The sequence below is a fragment of the Pongo abelii genome, chromosome 10, assembly GCF_028885655.2.
Source record: "Pongo abelii isolate AG06213 chromosome 10, NHGRI_mPonAbe1-v2.0_pri, whole genome shotgun sequence".
In the NCBI taxonomy this organism is placed as follows: domain Eukaryota; kingdom Metazoa; phylum Chordata; class Mammalia; order Primates; family Hominidae; genus Pongo; species Pongo abelii.
The window spans coordinates 24,867,419-24,888,393 of record NC_071995.2 but is presented as its reverse complement, the minus strand read 5'-3'; the positions used below and the strand labels follow the sequence as shown (position 1 = coordinate 24,888,393).

General features: G+C 34.2%; 1 protein-coding gene across 18 annotated transcripts in view; it reads left to right on the top strand.

Annotated features, from left to right (window-relative positions):
- Positions 1-20,975, top strand: part of SOX5 (SRY-box transcription factor 5) — a 1,035,411-nt gene that overhangs the window by 927,813 nt on the left and 86,623 nt on the right. For 17 of the 18 annotated variants that reach the window (XM_054526954.2, XM_054526957.2, XM_054526958.2 and 14 more), the window contains one exon: positions 479-564. In XM_054526954.2, the coding sequence (XP_054382929.1) occupies positions 479-564 (86 nt within the window). Of the gene's footprint in view, positions 1-478; positions 565-16,413; positions 16,896-20,975 lie in introns of those variants that run through there. The other variant, XM_054526961.2, reaches the window with a different exon arrangement.

Below are 20,975 nucleotides of genomic sequence, written 5' to 3'. Positions count from 1 at the left end.
AAGAGATTATTTGAATCAAGACCGTAACATAGCATTTCAAAGATAAGGTACTTTGTTTAAATCTTTGGAGTTTAATTCATTAGAATAAAAGTAAGTTAAGTTCCTTTTATAATAATACTGTAAATTTGCTGAGGAGTTACTGTGCTCATATTAAAATTGTGTGTGTGTGTGTGTGTGCACGCGCGTGTGTTATAAAGTGCAGCCCTCTGATCAATGCTCACTTTCCCTCCCATTTTCCTAAATACATCATGAAAAAAGGATGAGGTTTCCGCCTTAATTGCTTGTGGCTTTTATTCACATTCCTCTCTCAGCCAGAATTGTGAAAAGAGTGTTAGTAAAAGGCTGCACAATAGAGCTTTTCATTAGGCCTCAGCAAGGCACACAAAAGAAGGCTTTTGGAAAGAGTGAATGCATGAGTTTAATTTGCAGGTGGAGAGTAGATAAAAGGTGCTGACGCCTCTATTATTCTCTTACTTAGGTGACCCTTACCCTGTTCAGCTGATCCCAACTACCATGGCAGCTGCTGCCGCAGCAACACCAGGCTTAGGCCCACTCCAACTGCAGGTAAGTCAGGAAACAATACAGAGGAGACAAAGGTTAAGTAAATATCGAAAACAGCTATTATGGTGTTAAAGCAAAATAAAACTGACTCGTGATATTCGTCTCACACTTTCTGTTTTTAAATTTATTTGTACTGATCCTCAACCAAAAGTTGAAATATTGATTCTCTTAATTTTTAGCCCTGTTTTCTGGACTAAACATAGCTTATTGTATTTCTTTTTTTGCCGGTATTATTAAGAAAGTGAGCTGTAGTTTTGCTTTGATTACTGTGTGCCATAATTTTGTCACAGAATGGTCCTTATCAAGGTAAAAAGAACAAAAAAACCTGCAAAAGATATTCAGACACTTGAGGAGCAAGGCGACTTAACAAAAATGCACTTAAAATTGCTCAGGATGCCCAGTATCATTGAAATGGTCTGTAGGTCTCTTTGTTCTCCTGCTAATACCAGCTCAGTTGGGCAAGCAAGGAAAAGTAGACCAAATAAGCTGGAGACTAACTAAATAAGCACAACTTTATCCCAGTCATCCCAAATAAGACTTTTTTCTAGCCGTGCGGAATACATATTCCTATAATCCGAGAACATCAATGATAACTTTACCAGATGTCCAAGTGATTTGAGAAGCTTTGTCTCTGAGGTTGAAAAGAAAATCAATACAATTATAGTAACAGGTAGCTTTGATTAACTGTTGACATTTTTGAGTCAGCATCCCACAAAATATTCCTTAGTTTCTATCAGTATGGACCTGTGATTATGCAAGTAATGGGAATAGAAAATTGTCTAATAATAGGATTACTCCCCTCTTGTGAGAAGTTTTATATGTTCATTAGCCTGAAAGACACAGTATGCCTATGAAGCCAGAGATAAAGCAGTTATACTTAATAATTAATTTTTCTTCGTGAGAAGGTATTGTCATGATAGGTGATCTTAGTCTATAAGGAAAATATAGTTTTATATTGTAGCATCAAGAGACAGATACATCTGGCCTGCACATGGGTTTGTCAGAAGACCTGGTGGGTTTCTGAAAGGCCAGTTGAGTTTCACAGGAGGAGCTACCAGTGTGAAAGCTAAGACATACTGTGTTCTACAGAGGTTAATAACATTCATTTCTATTCTACCTTTTCTGCAAAGAACTACACTGTGAGTATCTGTTTTCTTTGAGCTGGAAATGTCTTGGAAAGTGTTAGAGTCATGGGGACAATAAAAGTAACATAACATTTGTTACCCTTTGAAACGGCATCTGGGGAATAACTATAACATGAAAAAGTGATTGTAATAGGTAAAACTAAAAAGAGTAGTGGAATTAGCAAGAGGGAATAATATCCAGCAATAGATTTAAATATAGGAATGGAGGTTTTAGAGATTCCGGATGTTGGTTTTCAAAGCAAGTTAGACATTCTCCTTTGACCATTGGATTAGCAATGAGAGGAAGTGAGCAAGTTAGAGGCAACTCCTGTGTTCATTGCACGACTCTCTTCGAAAGTAGCTATGTTAAGCAACAATCTAATCAACTGTTTCTGTAGAGAAAGTAGGAGAATATTTGATGCTAATTTTTATTTTTATAATATATGAGATTTTTATTTTTATAATATATGAGATTATCTCGATATTAAATATCTTAAGATATTAAAATATAAACAATTTTGTCACCGAACAAGAGAAACTTTAGACACCAAACATATATGCTCTTACTTTAACTATGATTCGAGGTGTAAATGGGGTAAAGTTCCTTTCACAGAAGTGGTATTTTACCCATTAAAATGTATGAGTTTTGGAGCCTCAAATAATCCTGTAGTATAACAAGAAAATTAATAATCCAAAAGTTTTTCATGGAAAGCCATCAGCTACTATTAAAACACATTCACATAAACATAAAAAAAAGTTATTTATTTATTTTTTTTTTTGCAGTGAGAAAATAACTGTTATTCAGAATCAAACACATGCCCAAAGCATGTCGTATCAGAGAACCTGGCTTTTCTTTGAAGTGGACTGACTCTCACTTTTGCTAGGGTGCTTACACCAACTCACTTTTCTACTTGTTCCTAACACAATATTCACAGACCCCTTGACCTTGACTTCAGCCTTCCCCAGAGCTACAAAGGATATCTGTTACTCTCCCTCCCCTTGCCTTAAAATAGCATCAAAATTCTTTTTTCTCCACAAACCTGCCGAGATGGGTGAGAGAAAACCTAACTACAATGCCTAGTCAGATGTTTTATTATAAGCCTTACCTAAAATTCACCCCAATCTTTGAAACCTATTTTTGAGATGTTTTGTCTCAGTGGAGTATAATATATGGGCTAGTTTTACTTTTCTCCAAACTCTGCTTGCAGTTATGCTCTGTTAAATCTCTATTTTCCATCTCTTAATATCTTGAGTAGACTGCATCACTTTCTAGTCCTTTCAGTTATTAAAATTCAGTCCTGCTGGAAACTTTAATCTCATATGCATTTCATATCTCACTGCTTCCCCTTCCATCGTTAGTCAAGAATCCCAGCTCTAGAGACCAGAAGTAAGAAGGGTGCAGCTTACTCTTTTGCTTCTTCAGCTCCAATTTTGTTCCTGTGCAGATGTGGATGGGTTTAGGAAGGTATGTCTGCCCTGAGATACCGTGGAGACAGTGTGTGTGTTATTTTCTTGTGTATTGAAGAGCTTTTCTTGGTCTGTTAAGAGAGGGGTAGCCAGGTCTGTTGATGTATGCTTCCTACCCTTTTTTTTTTTATTTGGGATGTCACCACTATTGGCCAGGAGCTACCTGGGTAGCATGACACCTGCCTTTGTTCACCCTCTGTGCTGCTCCATGGAGAAACCTGTAGTCTTCTACTGAGGTCCTCTTCTGTGCCCTTTTAGAGCTGTGGTGGTAGTACATCGCAGTCCTCATCTCAGCCTGCAGCAAACACCACACTGTTTTCCAGCAACCCACCTCCAGCTTTAGAAAACTTCAGAAGAGAAAACAGGCATTACTGTGTCTTTAGTTACATAATACACCACCAAGCTGTACACTGTCCAGTTCTCCTAAGACCTTTCTCACCACACTACGGATGGAGGAGTCTTTAGGTTTTTAGCTCCACAAAAAGCCAGTTGAGGAACAACATTCAAGTTTTTGCTTTATTCTGGCTTCTCCAGTTTCTATGAATTCTGCTTTTTGGGTAAGCAGGGAAGACCACTAAGAACCAAGCCACCCTGTAAAGCTGTTAACCCAATCTTCTGTCTCCTCAGCTCCCTCACCAGACATCAGCTCATATATATTGTGGGAATGGAAAGATAGGGTGGGAAGAATGAGAGAGAGGTGAGAAACAGTCATGAACATTGACTGAAGTAGGGCCAGGTCAGCAAGGTTTTAATAAGGGGAGTATGGTTGGTGGTATGGGTGCTGTCTAGTACCAATTGCTGGTGTCTTTCTTTAGAACCATTGAAGAGTTTGTTGTTGTTGGCTTGTTCTTGTTTAATCTGTTTTTGTTTAATCTGTTCGTGTATGTTTTAAGTAGGTAGTGATAAACTCACAGCTATACTCAATAAGGCAGCAGTAAGATGGGTTGAGGTAACAGTAGGAAGACCAGTTGGAGGAACAACTGAAATAGCCTTACCAAAGAACTAGTGGTTTTCTGAATTAATCTTTATTCAATGGTAATGAGAATAATGTGGAGGGGATATATATTTTAAACACAAAAGGATCCTGTTTTCTTTTCCTTGGGTGCGAACATAATGATTTTAACTCATGTAACAACTGATGTCATTAGTTAATATCACCCATGGTTATGGAATATTTTCTTAGGCTAGTTTCTCTGGTAAAGATTTTCCAAGGATTATCTTATTTAATTCATATTACAACATTTTGTGTTATGTATTAATATCTCCATTTGACAAAGAAGAAAGCTGGGTCACAGAGTCCAAAATCCATGGCCTTTGAACAATTATATTTGCTTCTTCAAGTACAGGAGACTTTATGTTAAACTTTAGAGGCATTGCTCTTCTTCAGACATTTGTTAACTCATAACCAGCTAATGAAATTATAACAATAATGCTGACTAATTGGCATTAATACAAATACCCTGTGTGCTTTGCAATAATGAAAGAAGTAGCGGGATTCATAATGACAGCTGTCTACTTCGGACTCTGAATTTTCTATTTCATGCCTCTTTACATGGATATATGTTAATTCAGGTACTTCTTTTTGAACACCTAGATCAAATAAAGGACATTATAAATCTATTCCTACTTATGGTTGACTTTGTTTACCTACCATATGTGTTTTCATTTGAAATAACCTTTTGCATATAATTGTTCACACTTGGATAATATTATGATAAGTAAATCCAGAGTTTTTATTAAAGAGTGCAGACAAGTACAATTATTTTAAAAGACAAGCAAAATGATATGCTTTAAAGAAAACTACTGTTTATTACTTAACTATTATTTTATGTCCCTGGAGATCCTTATATAATAAAAAATTGTTCATGTAGAAAAGTCACCTTACTGTGTACTTTCAGAAGCAGTTAAAATATTCTAAAAATCATCATATATATTTGTTATTTTATGGAGAAAATCAGCTTAATCTAGATCATGTATATAAATAATACAAATTAGCATGTGCCGTAGACACCATTTATTATTTTAATATTAAATCTGTCTTTTTCTTTATGCATTTTAAATCTTCCTTGAGCTTCAAATTCACATTAGCCAACTGCTTGTTGACTATGAAGAGGAAATATACAGAAATTTACAGACACTGTAAACTGAGTCCAAAACGGAACTCATCAGTAGTTGTATGCCTTGTCCCTAGACTTCCTTATTCTTTGGTCCTAGTGAATGACTCCATTTCGTCTATTTCTCAACCCAGAAACATGAGAGCTCTTCTTAGCTTTTCTTCCTCCCTCTTCCCCATACATGTATTCATTCACTAGTTTTTCATTCCACCTACTAATACACCAAGAATCTATCCACTTCCTTCCATCATAATTATCACTCATTTGGGTCAAGCTGTCGTTATTACTTTCCTAATTCACCACAGCAGCCCCTAAACTGGTCTTTCTATCTTGATCTTGCCCCATTCAATGCACTCTCCACTATGCATTAGTCAGAATAATCTTTCTTTTTTTATGTTTTTTTAAAATTATTATTATACTTTAAGTTCTAGGGTACATGTGCACAACGTGCAGATTTGTTATATATGTATACATGTGCCATGTTGTTGTGCTGCACCCATTAACTCGTCATTTACATTAGGTATATCTCGTAATGCTCTCCCTCCCCCCTCCCCCCACCCCACGACAGGCCCCGGTGTGTGATGTTCCCCTTTCTGTGTCCAAGTGTTCTCATTGTTTCAGTTCCCACCTTTGAGTGAGAATATGCAGTGTTTGGTTTTCTGTCCTTGCGATAGTTTGCTCAGAATGATGGTTTCCAGCTTCATCCACGTCCCTTTCTGATTTTAGAAAATTTTGTCATGTCCTTTTCCTGCTCACGGGCCTTAAATGACTCTCTGGTGTTTTGAAGTTCTCTCTCCACCCTGGATCTTTACAAGTGGTGTTTCCTCCTCCTGGAATAACCCCAGGAAATAATCCCATTACTCACCATCTTTACTAACCAACTCCCACTTACCCCTCAGGTTTCAGGTTAGAACAGCACTTTTTTCAAGGAAGACTTCATTGGTCTTAAGTCTGGTTTAAAGTAGCTCCTGTGTGTTCTGAGAGCACGCTGTATTTCCCTTCTCACATTGCTGGTAGAATGTTTTAAATCGTACTTCCTGGCGTCTACCAGATGGTAAAGTCTGTAGCGTCAGTGGTTCACCATCATTTGCACTTAACCAAGTGCTTGAAATATTTTATGGACTCAATAAATATGTGTTAAATAAAGAATGAAGAATGAATCTTAACAGTGTACTTTCAATAACTTATTCATCTATTTTGCTCAAATAGCTATCTTGCTTTATAATATTGAAATTAAGCTGAATACTAATAATTAGTTTTCTATATTAATCACCTTTTAAAACGAGACAATAGCAGAATCTCAAATATCAAAGGCATGGTTGGCTGATAGAAGACAAAAATAGTTTGAATTTGGTTAATTAAGATAATGTTGAAATTTTATAATAAACTATTCTCATTTAATGAAATAAAAGAAACGTATGAAAACACTCTCTTGCCTGGTAGCATGTTTGGCACTACAATGTTTACAAACATTAATTTTGTAACTGTTTAGCTCCACATCACCTACTCAGTCTATTCTGGGTACATTAGACTCTTTTCTGGCCCTTATCTTACCAAGGCATACTCCCTCCCTAGAGTTTTGTGCTAGCTGTTCTCTCTAGCTCTTCCCTCTGCATGGAAGGCTAATTCTTTCACTTCATTCATGTATTTACTCTAATACCATCTCTTTGAGGCCTACCTTAGCCAACCTACTGAAAATCGTAAGATGGATCCTAAGAGATAGCACACTTCCTAGCTCTTTTTATTCTACATTTTTCTCTATAGCACTAGTCATCTTCAAATATACTATAAAATGTATTATGTTTCTTATTTATTGTCTTTCTTTTCCAAATGTACCGCCCCACAAGGACAGGAATTGTTGCTATTGTTCAATAATGTGTCTCAGGTATCCAGAAGAATGCCTAGCAAACAGCAGCTATTCAATGCATACTTGCAAAAGAAAGAAACTATCATGGCTAATGGTCATAAGATTTTTTAATAAAACAAAGCAGCATATATTGATTTCTGCATTAAATGATATTAATTTAATGGCCAGGGAACTTGATGTTTTTTCTTGCCCCCATTGGAAGATTCTAAGAGTATGAGAAATCCACAGCTCTCTCTCTCTCCTGCTCTTTCCTCCCTTTATCTTATCATAACAGTGGGTTGCTGCATAGAGAATGTGTTTTAGCACTTATTACAGTTTATCTAATTCTTTTAAAATCATTATAATTCACAATAAAAGACCAAATGTTACAATACTTGAGAATTCCTATATTATGTGATAGTGTGTGTATAGACATATATAAAAATATGAACTACTGGAGATACTTTTATTTGACTCATGGCTTATTCTGCCAACACAATACTGAAGTAAATTATTTCTAAATAATGGAAGGATGTGTTTATCAAAATAATTACTAGCCAATTAGCAGTCCCATACACTGAGTTTACCTTCTTCTCTCTTCCTCTCCTTCCTTCTTTTTTTCATTCTTCTTCATCCTCAAGTACTCTTTTTTACCTCCAAGAACCAATGATGATTTGGATATTTACTTATTTATTATACTGATGCTGACTCTTTTTAAAGGTGAGGGATTCATTTATATAGCTTATTTATCTACGTTCATTTTAATATTAAAAATGAATATCACTATTTACACAAAACGAACTTACACTTTGAATTTTTGGACATTTGTGACAAGATAAAAATCAGCTAAGTGAATCATCTGTTTCTAATTAATAAGATCAAATGATGGCAACAATCCATCTAGCATTTATTTCTCATATTCATTTTTGTTATAATTTGCATTTTACTTAATGGGCATCATGAATATTTTTAATAGTAATAATTCTTCTGTAATGTACTGTTTCTGTTTTTTGCTACACTTCTAAGATTTGAAATTAGAAGGAAATATTTATCTGCTTACTTCTCACTTTATAAATACTGTATTTGTCTTGGCCAAAAGATGGTTGCCACCTGTTCTACCTATAGGAAGCCAAAAATGTTGACTCCAACCAATGATTGATAGTGATAAGCAGAAGGAAAAAAAGATTGAAATTCTTTTTGGACGATCTTATTTAATTCAAAATAAGCAAGTAGCATTCAATCGTGATTTTTATTGACTTAATTAAACTTTTAAAATTATTTTAGTAGGACTATTTTTAAAATTCATAATAATATTTTTGGAATAAAAGCTCAAAATTCCAAGTTGTCATAAATGAAACCTCATGGGCTTACAGCTTCAGTAACCAGTAATATTAGTAGCATGCATTCTCTGGAATAGAGAAAATGATAGATGATGTGTGATCATGTTAGAGAATGAATCATACAAAATATCAACTGAAATCAATCTTTTTTCATAGCAATCATAGGTATACGAAGTAATATTGGAAATGGCTTAAGCTCATGTCTGGTGGAGAGTAACATCAAGGTAGAGGTAGATGAAATACTGAAGCTCATCTTTTTGTCAAACTCCTGCCAGTCTCTGAAGAAGGTCAATAATTATGACAGGACACAGATAAATGAATGCTCCATATTTCCCAGCACTGTGAGTGACTGAGCATGGCTTTATATGCTTGGCCAAGAGAAACTTCCAGAAAATCAATAAGGAAGCAATAACCGTATAGAAAGACCTAGATGTGAGGATTTTTATCTTGTTATTGAAGGAATTACTTACAAGGATGTATACTTGTTAAGTATTCATCTTTACCTACCAAAATACTGTACTACTCAGTTAAACTTTTAGGTCGTATCCTTTTCGTACAGGGTGAATAATGATCAACTGCTCTTCATTTCAGTCGCAACCCTGGTGTGCTGTTTGCTGTTGGACTTCTGTCTGCATGAGTGAGTTTTCTTGCAGGTTAAAAGACTGAATTCCTTCTTTTCCTCTCCCTTCGACCCTGAGCCTGGAGGGCAGACAGACAGAAGCACACATATGATTAATACAGCACAGCTGCAAGAGTGAGTCATTTGCATATGTATTAATAGAGGCAAAAAAAAGAAAAACCCAACAACAATTAAATTATATACAGAGACATTTTGCATACTAAAGAACATATGCAAATAGGCCTGAAAAAGTGCAGCCAACATTTTCTCTGACTTTTCCAAGCCCATATGGGCTAGAGTCAGAGCCCAGCAGTTTGTCGAGAATCCCCTTTAAGGAAGAACCTATTAGGAACTGCTTCCATAGTTATTACCACCCCTAGAGTTCCCAGGAGGTGTTGACATTTGGACAATGAAGTCAGTACACACAGTGTCTTTTTCATACTATTTCTGTGTTTTCCTGCTTTCGGCAGCTTCATGGTGTCTCATTACATGCTAACAGAAACATCAGTACACGTGTGTTTTTCCAAAGTATTCATTTTTATTGTAATGATCAATTAAATAAATGGTAAACTTTAAAATTATATTTGAAATTTTGTTATTACCTATACTAAAGCTGTATAACTTTAGTCAGTGCCAGGTTTTCTGGTCACAAGTCCATGCCCATTCCTTGATAGTATCCTGTGTTATCTTAATCAAAACCTGTTTTAGGTGACTTTAAAAGGTTTCTGGGCTAATTAATGTACATAAAAGAATTGCTGTCCCAAGACCAGCAGTAGATGGAATTCTATGAACAATACCAATTTATTGAAATTTTTAAAGTATACTTTTTTTTAATTTTATCAAGAAAAACAAATATTCAGTTTTCTAATTTTGGCTATGGATAAGAAGAAAGGGCAACTAATGTGTTTCAAGTTCACAGATTATGTTTATCTTAGAAATTTGTTCTTCAGCCTGTCGGTTTAGTTTATTTTACTAGTATTCTTTCATTTATTTAAGGAATATTTTATGAAGACAAATTCAATCTTGGGAGTAAAATTTTACCTAAATAAAAGTTATCACCTTAATAGGACCAATAACCCATGTGAAGACAGATGTTCCTTAAGAGGAACAAATGTTGGGGTTTTTGTTGTGGTTGTTGTTGTTGTAGTTGGTACTAGAAAACTATTTAATATTATCCATGGATTTTTATCCATTATTTGTATGGTTTAGTCAAAGCATGCAGCTGGGACATACAAATTGTGTTACATACAACTTGTAACATAGGGTGGAGTCTTAATTAAATATACACAGAAAAACTTACTTAATTATATATAGATACACACAAAAAAATTTAATGTCTTGGGGATAATTAGAGGAAAGATAAAATGATGAAAGCAATTTTATCTTTTTAAGCTATTGTCTTTAGATTAATATTTTAAGAAGCACTTTGTTTAGTGAGAGGCAATATAACATAATGGTTATAAGTGTGGTTCTTGCAGCCATCTCTTCCTTAAATTATCATACTGTTACTTTCTAGCTCTGTGACTCTGGGCAAGTTACCTAACCTCTCCGTGCCTCAATTTTCTTGTCTGTAAAGTGGGTATAAATGACCTCTTATTGTTGAGGATTAAATGAAATAAGCATGCAAAGTCTTGGAACAATAAATATATTATTTCTCAAATACCATGTGCTGGATTTGAATTAATATTTAACAGTATTAGCTGATTAATAATTGTTATTAGTAGATTTGAGAACTATTTGTTATTGCTTAAAGGAATATTTGGGCAATGGCAGACTTTCCTTATGTTTCAGAGTAGCATCTAAAGTATGTTAATAAAACTGAGACAAAATGTCTTATTTTTGAAGAAATAATTTCATTCGCCTCTGTGGTATAAAATAAAGGCCCATCGCAAGAATCTATGGGAGGCAATGAGTTTACTTATCCAGAAGACAATCTGGGTAGTTACATGAAGGGTAGTTTTTCATATTTTGCTATGGTTCATTGCTTGTTACAATATTTGTATCTGTAAAATGAGAATAACATCTCCAGTCAATTCCCATTTTTCTGTGGAGGCAATGCAAATGAATTGTTTCTATGTGCTGCCTCTAACTATTCTAAATAAATTTCTTACAAAGTCTAAAATAAATTATTTTTGCATAGGTGCTTTTAATGTAATATGCAACTTTTTTATAAATAATATAAAAATATGTTCTTGTATAGCCATTCAAAGCTTATTTATTTCCTAGGTAATAGATACATGTCCTTGATACACTAGGATACATGTCCCTTATTCCACCTATATGTTGTCTACAGCAAAATTATTTCTTGAATTGAGAAAATTTTTATTTGACCAAACAGTTTTATTTCAAACTTGAATGTGAAAGTGAATTATTTTTATAGACCCATAGTATCCTGGAAACTTTATTTATTCAGCAAATATTTATTCTTTGTAAGCTATTGAGCTAAGCATTATAAGAAATGCAAAGATGAATCAGTCAAGGATCCTTGGTGGATGATAGAGGAGGTTGAAATGAAAGAGAATGAATGAAATATGAAAGTGGAATAGAGTTTGAAGAAAGGCAAACAACCTATCATTCTAACAAGTATATTTGAAATGAAAAAGACCTCACAGATGGTTGAAAACGTTGTTTCAAACTATTCACCGGACTCCAAGTATGTTCAAGCACCCTCCAAATAGTACCATTGGCTTTTATTTGTTTTATATATTAAGTTCCACTGGTTAAAATTGTTTGAGTTAAAGATTTCTGCTTCTAAGCAAAACTTAAAAACCATTCTTCTATTCTAGCTCCTTAATTTTATGGATGAGGCAATTTAGACTCTAACTAGTGACCTGGCTAAAACAGATACTAACAAAAGGGTGCCCGGAATCCTAGCAGCTGAAAATTAAATCTACCTTCTTCCCATTTTGCCATGATATTCTTAAAAATAAATGCATATATTTGTATATGTTATTTTTAAGTTGTTTTGTTTAAAAGGGTAGGAAGAGAAATTGTTAATTTTGCACTTAGGCCATTAAATTAAGAAAGAATGAATAAAACAATGGTTAGGATTTGCATATTGGTAACAATGGCAACCTTCTGAATTGCTTTCATTTTGCTGAGTTCAGTGATTGTGCTCTGTGAATTAATTCTTTTGTGGAAAGCTATTGAAAGATCAAGGAATTTAGAAAACAAAACAACAGACAAGCGTGCTGTTTCATATCTATTTGTACATAGAAGGTTCAAAGTGAGATTGTTTACATCACAAGTCTTGATGACATTTTATTTGCTTCCTAGAAGAAAGATAGTATTCAAAAATGATTATATAATCATGCAGATAAGATGTTGCAGTCATGAATGAACTGTTCTGAGAGAAGGACCAAGAAGAAAAACCACATTACAATTTCAAGCTGGGTTTGGTTGGCAAGTGTCTTCACAAGACTTGAAAATAGAGCCCTATTTGATTCCTACAGGAAAAAAAAAAAAAAAAAAAAAAAGCTTAAGCTAGCCCTGCACATTTCAAATTTGCTGTTTCCTGTGGAAGTTTCAGTATTTTCCTGCCAAACTGAGGGTATGAAAACAAGAGGAAAGGGAGGGATGAACTCTAGTTTTTCCATTTTTCTTAATCTTGACCTTTCTCTTAATGCCGTACTCCTTTTGCTTATCCAACCGCTCCTTCGATGAAGAAAGTGAACAGGAAGAAATGGAGGAACAGACTCAAAGTATGCTCACAAATTATTTGCTACAGTGAGCTTTGGGGCAGCATTTAATTAATGCCTCTAACATGAAAATTACAACAATATTACGTCTTGCTTTCTCTACTACTAGAACTTGTTCAACATATAATTTTAAAAGTAATAGTGTTAGTGAAAGTTACAATTACTTCCTTTATGGAGTGAAGCAGAACTATAGAAAATATTGTCCTTTCATCTGTAATAGTTGCTTAAGGTAACAGAGACAATTCCATCGGAAATTTCACTATACTGTAGCATATGACTCCTACTATTTTAAATATGTGCTCCAAGTATTTTTCATATGGCTAGTTCCCCACCCCCACCCCTGGTTTTCATTCTTTGGTTTAAAAGAAATTTTAAATTATTAGGAATAGTATAACTAAAATATTTGATTAACAGAAAGGAGATAAGCAAAGACACTTAACCAAACAACAACAAAAAAAGTTAAACCAAACAATAAAAAAAAAGTAAACACCCTTACACATTCTTTATTTTTATTCTTGTTTTGGTTTGATTTATGCTGCTGCTGGTTTTCTTCCAGAGAAATTTTAAATTTTGATATTTTTGTGTGACCTGAGATACAAGCCTAGCATTAAATACAATATAAAACCATAAAATATCAAGTTTTTATACATAGAATATTTGCATTGTAACCAGTTAGTAGTATACTGGTATACTGAAAGAGAGTAACCAGTTAGATGACTTTCATGACTTGAGGTGTTTTTTTTTTTTCCTTTAAAACATGCTCCACTAAATTTATTTAAACATTTACAAATGTTAAAACTTACTAGTAATAATGTTTAAAAGGTAGGTATAATGTAATGGGTTATGATCTTGAGCTCTCGGATAACACAGGCCTTATTTGCATGTATCTTTGATCAAGATATTGAATATCTCGTTGTCTCAGTGTCTTCACCTGTGAAATGAGATACTGTTATTCCTACATGATAAAGGTGTTGTGAGGATTCAATGACATGGCACACACGCAACACTCAGTGTAGCATAAGCATTCAGCCTCATTAGCTGTTATATTCATCATTATCTCCTAGATTCAAGGGTATAAAACTGGCAAAGAGCCTATCCATATTTCAAGTTAGCAAGTAACTTTCTTGGATGCAGAAATTATATTCTGCAGTATAGAGGTTTAAGGCAAATAGAGAAATTCATCTTAATTCAAGTTTGGGTTGAACACCTTTGGGAGCCAAGTCCTCATATTTAATGCAAGCAGAACGTCTTTATGAAAACAAAATATCCCTTAAGTATAAAAATCTTTTCTTTTGAATGTCAGATTACAAAAATGTATGTTTCAATTCTTACGAAAAATATAAATAACCTATGTCTCTCTTTCTTTCCATTCCATAAAAGTTACTAGAGCTTTGCTTTAATAGCATTGACAGTTATTTGTGAAAGGAACAAACATTCCTCTTGGAAGGGCAAGCCATTGTGTTACTGGAAATTTGTAGTATTTGTCATAATAAAGAGAGTTTTACAGCAAGAATGAATAGTTAGGGCATTATAAAGGCAACCAAAATAGTTGGCCTACTTATGATGATCCATTCTAACCTCCCATGTTGCTCTACAAATACAGCAGTGAATTAACCCATTTATGCCCGGTGTTCCGTTATTGGAACACTAAGCTTGTGGGAGTTATTTATATCCTACTGCTTAAGGTCATTGCCAATGTCTTATTTTTCACACACGAAAAACTGCAACCTCTGGCATAAATGGATTAAGGGTTCTAGTCTCAACCTGCCTCAGAAGTGATGTATGAATCTGGTCTCATGTCTTTTAACCTACCCAGCACTCAAGTTTTCTTATTTGTTAAATACCTACAAGTATAGCTATCTACTTATATCTCATGGAGAAAGGGATAAGATTTAAAAAAAAAAAAAAAAAAGCACTAATGAAAGCAGCCAGGAGCCCAGAAATCCCCAGAAGGAAACTCTGCACCTTGTGAGTGGACTTTCCTGATTCACAGATACATTTATTCATGTGCTATCAAGGAAAAAATGGGAGAAGAATAATGAGGCAAGCGTTGATTTGAGGCATTCGAAAGAAATGCTTTGGAACCTGGAAAATTGTCAAGCCAGCTCTGAAGATCCAATTAAGCAGGAAAGTTTTAATGATTCTCATTCCATCTCCATGGAATAAGAAGGAAGATGAGCAGGTCAGACCAGGGCTAGATAACGCAAGAGACAACCTACGAACATTAAGAACATGTTTACACATGAAAAAGAAGGACCATCTAGAAATAAATAAATAAATAACAAGTTGGACATAAAGTAGTTTCATAGCAGTAATCAGAATGCTGTTTTATTTTGAACTGCGTAGCCAACTAGATGGACACCATATACTTTTTGGTCCTTAGGGCTCCTAAAGATTTAAAAATAGGAATTTCCAAATATTTACCTTTCTGTTCCTATTTCTTGACTATCTCTCTCTGTTTCTCTCTCTCTCTTTCTCTCTTTCCTTTTTTCTTCATTTTTTCCTCTATTTTTAACTACCTTCCTCTGTTAATTCCTCTTTACCTCTTTCTTCCCCTTAACTATTTTCTTCAATACTTTCCTCCTCTCTCTTTCTTCAAGTTCTAGCTACGTTTTTATTCTCTCACAATTGTGAAACAATGGAGGGACTGTCTTCTTTAGAAACATGTGCTTGAGGCCGGGCCCGGTGGCTCATGCCTGTAATCCCAACACTTTGGGAGGCCGAGGCAGGCGGATCATGAGGTCAGGAGTTCGAGACCAGCCTGACCAACATGGTGAAACCCCATCTCTATTAAAAATACAAAAATTAGCCGGGCATGGTGGCAGGCACCTGTAATCCCAGGTACTCAGGAGGCTGAGTCAGGAGAATCATTTGAACCCGGGAAGCAGAGGTTGCAGTGAGCCAAGATCACACCACCACACACCAGCCTGGGCAACAGAGCGAGACTTAGTCTCAAAAAACAAAAAACAAAAATAAATATTTGCCTGTTGGCTGAACAATTCTATTAGTAATCCATATATGAGCACATGAGTCAAGAGCTGGAATTGGGAATTTCAAGTGGCAAGGATGGTAGATATCAAATAAAAAGATATCTGGGATTGTTTTGTCTAAATATAATTGATAACATCATATATATTAGAAGATACAAGCCTTCAAATGTTTTCATCCATATTTCATCTCTTTGTATTAATAAAGCCAAATAACTTTAAAGAGAGAGGATTCCATTTAGACCATAACACCAGTAACAGCCCCCACTTTCACCCACTCTCCCATTAGAATGAGATGTTTTCAAACTGTGTTTCAGAGATTGGGAAGGAAGTGTGAGTTCTCTTGGCAAGGAAAAACGTAGAGGTGGAAGCACAGCTCATTATTTTTGTACTCAGAAAGTACTGCACAATTGTTTTCTTAGCATCAGTTGAAATGGAAAGAATTGCTTTTCACTTTGTTTATTTAAGAGTCTACTATCATTACGTTATATTCTTATTATCTTAAATGGTGTATGGTGAACCCTGACTACCTGCTCTCCTGCACACTTAAAACATTTGCTATTCATTCTTTATATGCATATGGTATATCATACATATATAGGAATCAATCTAAGTTAGCTAGTGTTTTAGAAAACCTTTATAATCTAAAATGGTAGCAAATTTCCACTTTCTAACTCTTTCTTAGGAAGAAAGGCCAAAATGTTTAAGAATTGAAAGTCAAAGTTGTTAAGTGAGATCCTTTTTATCTTGTTGCATTTGTATCATTTGTTTTGTAATTTCTAAAATTATTATACAGTAAAATTGGCTATATTTTGGATGTACAATTCTGAATTTTCACCACCTCTGTAATCAGGATATGGGACAGTTCCATCAACCCTCAAAATTCTCTTGATCTCCTTGACAACCTCAGAAAGCAATTCTCCAATCTCCTCCTCAGAAAGTCTAAGCCTGGCTGATAAGACAGTGGAGTTTGAGCGTGGGCTGGAACCAGGTGTCTTACATTGTAATAAGTGTTCTTTCGCTCCCTCCATTTTAAAACTGCTTTCAGTTCTGTCTAGTGTCCTTCAATCCAGCATTTGCTCTAGAAAGTAAACACTTGGTTTTCTCTTTATGTTTACTCCTCACCTTATTTTGCTGAGGTAAATTTCTACTTTTAATTTTATTCTTAAAAATTTTAATTGTGACCTAAAACTTTACTAACTTGTGTGAATCCTCTATAGGTTTATTTTGATCGTGGTAAAATATGTTTAACATAAAATTTACCGTATTAACCATTTTTATGTACACAGTTCAATGGCATTACGTACATTTACACTGTTGTACAACCATCACCACTACCCGTCTCCAGAACGTTTCATCATCCCAAACTGAAACCACATACCCATTTTTCAACAACTCCTCATTCTCCCATCTCCTCATCTCTGGTAACCAGCATTCTACCTTCACTCTCTACGAATTTAACTGTTCTAGGCACCTCATATTACTTAATCATACAGTATTTGGCCTTCCATATCTGATTTTATTCATTTAACATAATGTCTTCGATGTTTATCCATGTTGTAGCATGTGTTAGAATTCCATGCCTTTTTAAGACTGAATAATATTCCGTAGTATCTGTGTACCACATTTTGTTTATTGATTCCTCCATCTATGGACGTTTGAGTTATTTCTACCTTTGGGCTATTATGACGAATGCTGCTATGAACATTGGATATACACATATCTCTTCTAGATCCTGCTTTCAATCCATTTTCGTTATATACCCAAAAGTGGAATTGCTGGATTATGTGGTAATTTTATGTTTCTTTTTTTATAATTGTTATCCTAATGGATGTGAGGTGATAGCTAATTGTGATTTGGGTTTTCATTTCATTAATTATTAGTGGTTGGGTATATTTTTGTATGTTTATTGGCCAATTTTATACCTTTTTTTGTAGAAATGTGAATAAGATTATTTTTGATAAAACTTCTGAGAATTGATTCCTAGATAATATTTGCTTTGTAATATTTCTCACTTTAGGTAGGTCTTTTATATTTCTTGAATGAAAGAGGAATAAATGAACAAGTAAATGAATAACGCTGTTTCTGAGTACCATCTAGAGCATTTGAGTCTTAGTAACCACTAGATTTGCTACTTGGGGCTGGGCTGCATCTTATAATCTAGAAATAAGAACAGTAATATTTCCTGCCCCATGCTATTGGTATGCGGGTCAAACAATGTGCAAAACACTCTTAACCCAGTAGCATATCAAGATCAAATTAAAATATGCTAATCAAAATATATCAGTGTTTATAATTATCCAATACATTTGTCTTATAATAATACTTAAATGCTTTATGCTTCTGTCTCTACTGTTCCTATGTTAGGAGTACTCTTTTATAGTTAAAATATTTTTTAAAAGCATAAACTTCACAGGATCTAACTCAGTACCTTTCAAAAAATGTTTTTGCTGATCGAATAAAAGAATGGACGAATGGCATATGCATGTGTGTGCCAGTCTCCTGCACACACACACAAACACAACTTTGTTGCATTTGACCTGTATGGTTTAAAAGTTTCACTATGTTGTTTTTCTCATTACTACCCTTGAATCCAAAGTATGCATTTCCTCAAACTCTATTGGATTGATCTTTAAAGAACGTTTAAGTCTTCTGGAAAGGTATCAAGTTAAAAAAGTGGCAAAAGTTTTTTTTTTTTTTTTATAGCTAAAATAATAGACTATAGATGAATTTATCTGAATTTTGTTTCTGATTTTCTGACTTATTCTGTGGCATTAACAATACCATATCTCTGATTTTCTGTCAATAAAATAATAGTAATAATATTTACCAATTAAATTAATGATGGTATAGCATAGTATTTAAGTAGGATTTTGTGAATCTTTTATTAAAGTTTATGGAAGTGTGATATACCAGATCAATGGTAAGTTGGCACAGTGTTGATATATTTTAATGGGTAAATTTTCCCAATTATGTGAGATAAAATGCTACTGGAAAAATATTTGTTTCTTGTACTGAAATATTTTCACTTCAAATCTGATGGATTTTTCTTCATTTTAAAAAAATCCCCCTTTTTACTTTGAAATTTGCTGAGATCTGAGGTTGGAGTTCACATACTGATATCAACCAACCATTGAAGTGTAGGATCAGAAAAGGAATAAGGGATGATCCAAATAAAAAAGAGAAATATTAGATTTTTAAAAAAAAACTAATTTGTCACTTCGCTCATTGGAATATGAACTGAATAGACTTCTAGCCCTTAAAATACTTTTTTTTTTCTCCTTTTATTGCCTGGAATCTTAAGAGCTTTATCATTTGCAGTCATAAAATGAAAATATACACCAAACCCTCAAAGGGCAAGTATGAAATTAAATTATATTTGGGCAGCTGTAACCTTTTAAAACGATCAGATTCCAGTTAATGTATTTCTTCCTGTTCCAAGTGCTGCCATGGTGTTTGATGGTGGGAAGCAGTCCAAAGGGCATTGGGAGATAATAAATTCACTGTAAATTTCACCCCAAGGCATGTCTCCATACACCAAGGCCTCCATTTAGCAAGGCTGACCTAAAACTCTTGTCACATCCAAAGGTCATTTAGGTTGGGGTTGGTGTGTCCCATCTATCTTTCCTTGATGTAAAGAGTGACAGTTGAAACGGGATTGGGCTCATAAACAGTCATCTGAATATGAAAAAGAAGCTAGCTTTGGAGTAGGAAGGGAAAGTGAAGAGAGAACTACCTTTTGCGGTGTGACTAGCAAATGCCGTGGTTTTTGCAAAGTCAGTGAAGGGTGGGTTGGATCTCCTAGGTCTTGTTTCAGAGCATTCTTTAACTTGGAAGGCATTACTGGATTTGGTTGATTTAGGATCTGGTACTCTTTCCTCTTCTATTTATATTTGTTTCCAAAGCTGGGTGTATGTTAAGTATTTTTTAAAGAATCTAATATTTCCAACCTTCTTTTACTTTAAAATCACAATATTCCTTCCCCCCTTTGCACCTGTTCTCTTTAGTTCATATACCAACACATGGGAATAAAATAGGAGGAAATTGTTGTAGAGAAATAAAGCCTAATGTGGTCCTGGAAAACAGTGATTTTTTTTTCTAACGCCCTCTTAATCATGCACTTTTTAAATTGTAAAATATAAATAATATAAAACTTATGTTTTAACCACTTGTAGGTGTACAGTTCTGTGTAGCATTATATACAATGTTATATAACCATCACCACTGTCTGTGTCCAGTACATTTTCATCATGCAAAATAGAACCTCTGTATTTATTAATTATTTCCTGTTTCTTATTTCCTCTTCCCCCATCCCCTGATAAGCTCTATTCTACTTTCTGTCTCTGTGAATTTGCATATCCTAAGTACCTTGTCCTTTTGTGTCTGGTTTATGTCATTGAGCATAATATTTTCAAGGTTCATCCATGTTGTCGCACGTATCCCTCAAACATACACTTTAAGAATGACTTTAGTTCTCTCAAAAACAACATTTACTTATAAATGTTAAGAACTGTGGATATATAAGTTCTCAATTATAATAATCATAACTAATATGTAGTGTCAAATAGAGAAATATTAAACAACTATGTGACAAATAATGAAAGATTAAATTCTTGCAAGTCTTCTTGGGAAAAAGTTTAAAAATCCTTTCATGAAAGCAGAGATAGTTATTTACTGATATTTTCTAATTATTTAGAGTAGTGCTTGGCACATAATAGGTCCCCAATAAATATTTATTAAATGAATGCATCAATTTAAGGCAGGAGAGCAGAAGTTAAGAGTTGTTTCTCTGTACTGCTTCGTTGGTACATGAGAAATAGGTCCTATGCAATTGAAAATGAAGGCTATTGTGATCAAAAAAGCCAATGAAAGTAAAAATGAATTGTAAATGCAAGGTGCTATTGGAGTGTGTTATTGTTATTTTAATTGATTTATGAGTTATATGTGTTGGGGTAGTGAAAAGGACTCATTTTTTCTATACCTTTTTCTTTTTCAAATGGTCTAGAAAAATTGAGATTGGCCACCATGAATTTACTCAAAGCATAGAGTTTTATATGATTAATTCTTCGTATAAATTATACAAGAAAGAGCAAATATTTAAATAAAGATGAGGCTCAGAATGTTGAAAATTATATATGTAGATTTATTCTGTAATCGATTTTAAGTCAATTTTAAATCTGTAAAAATGTGATTAGGTAGATATTACTTCAATTAAAAAT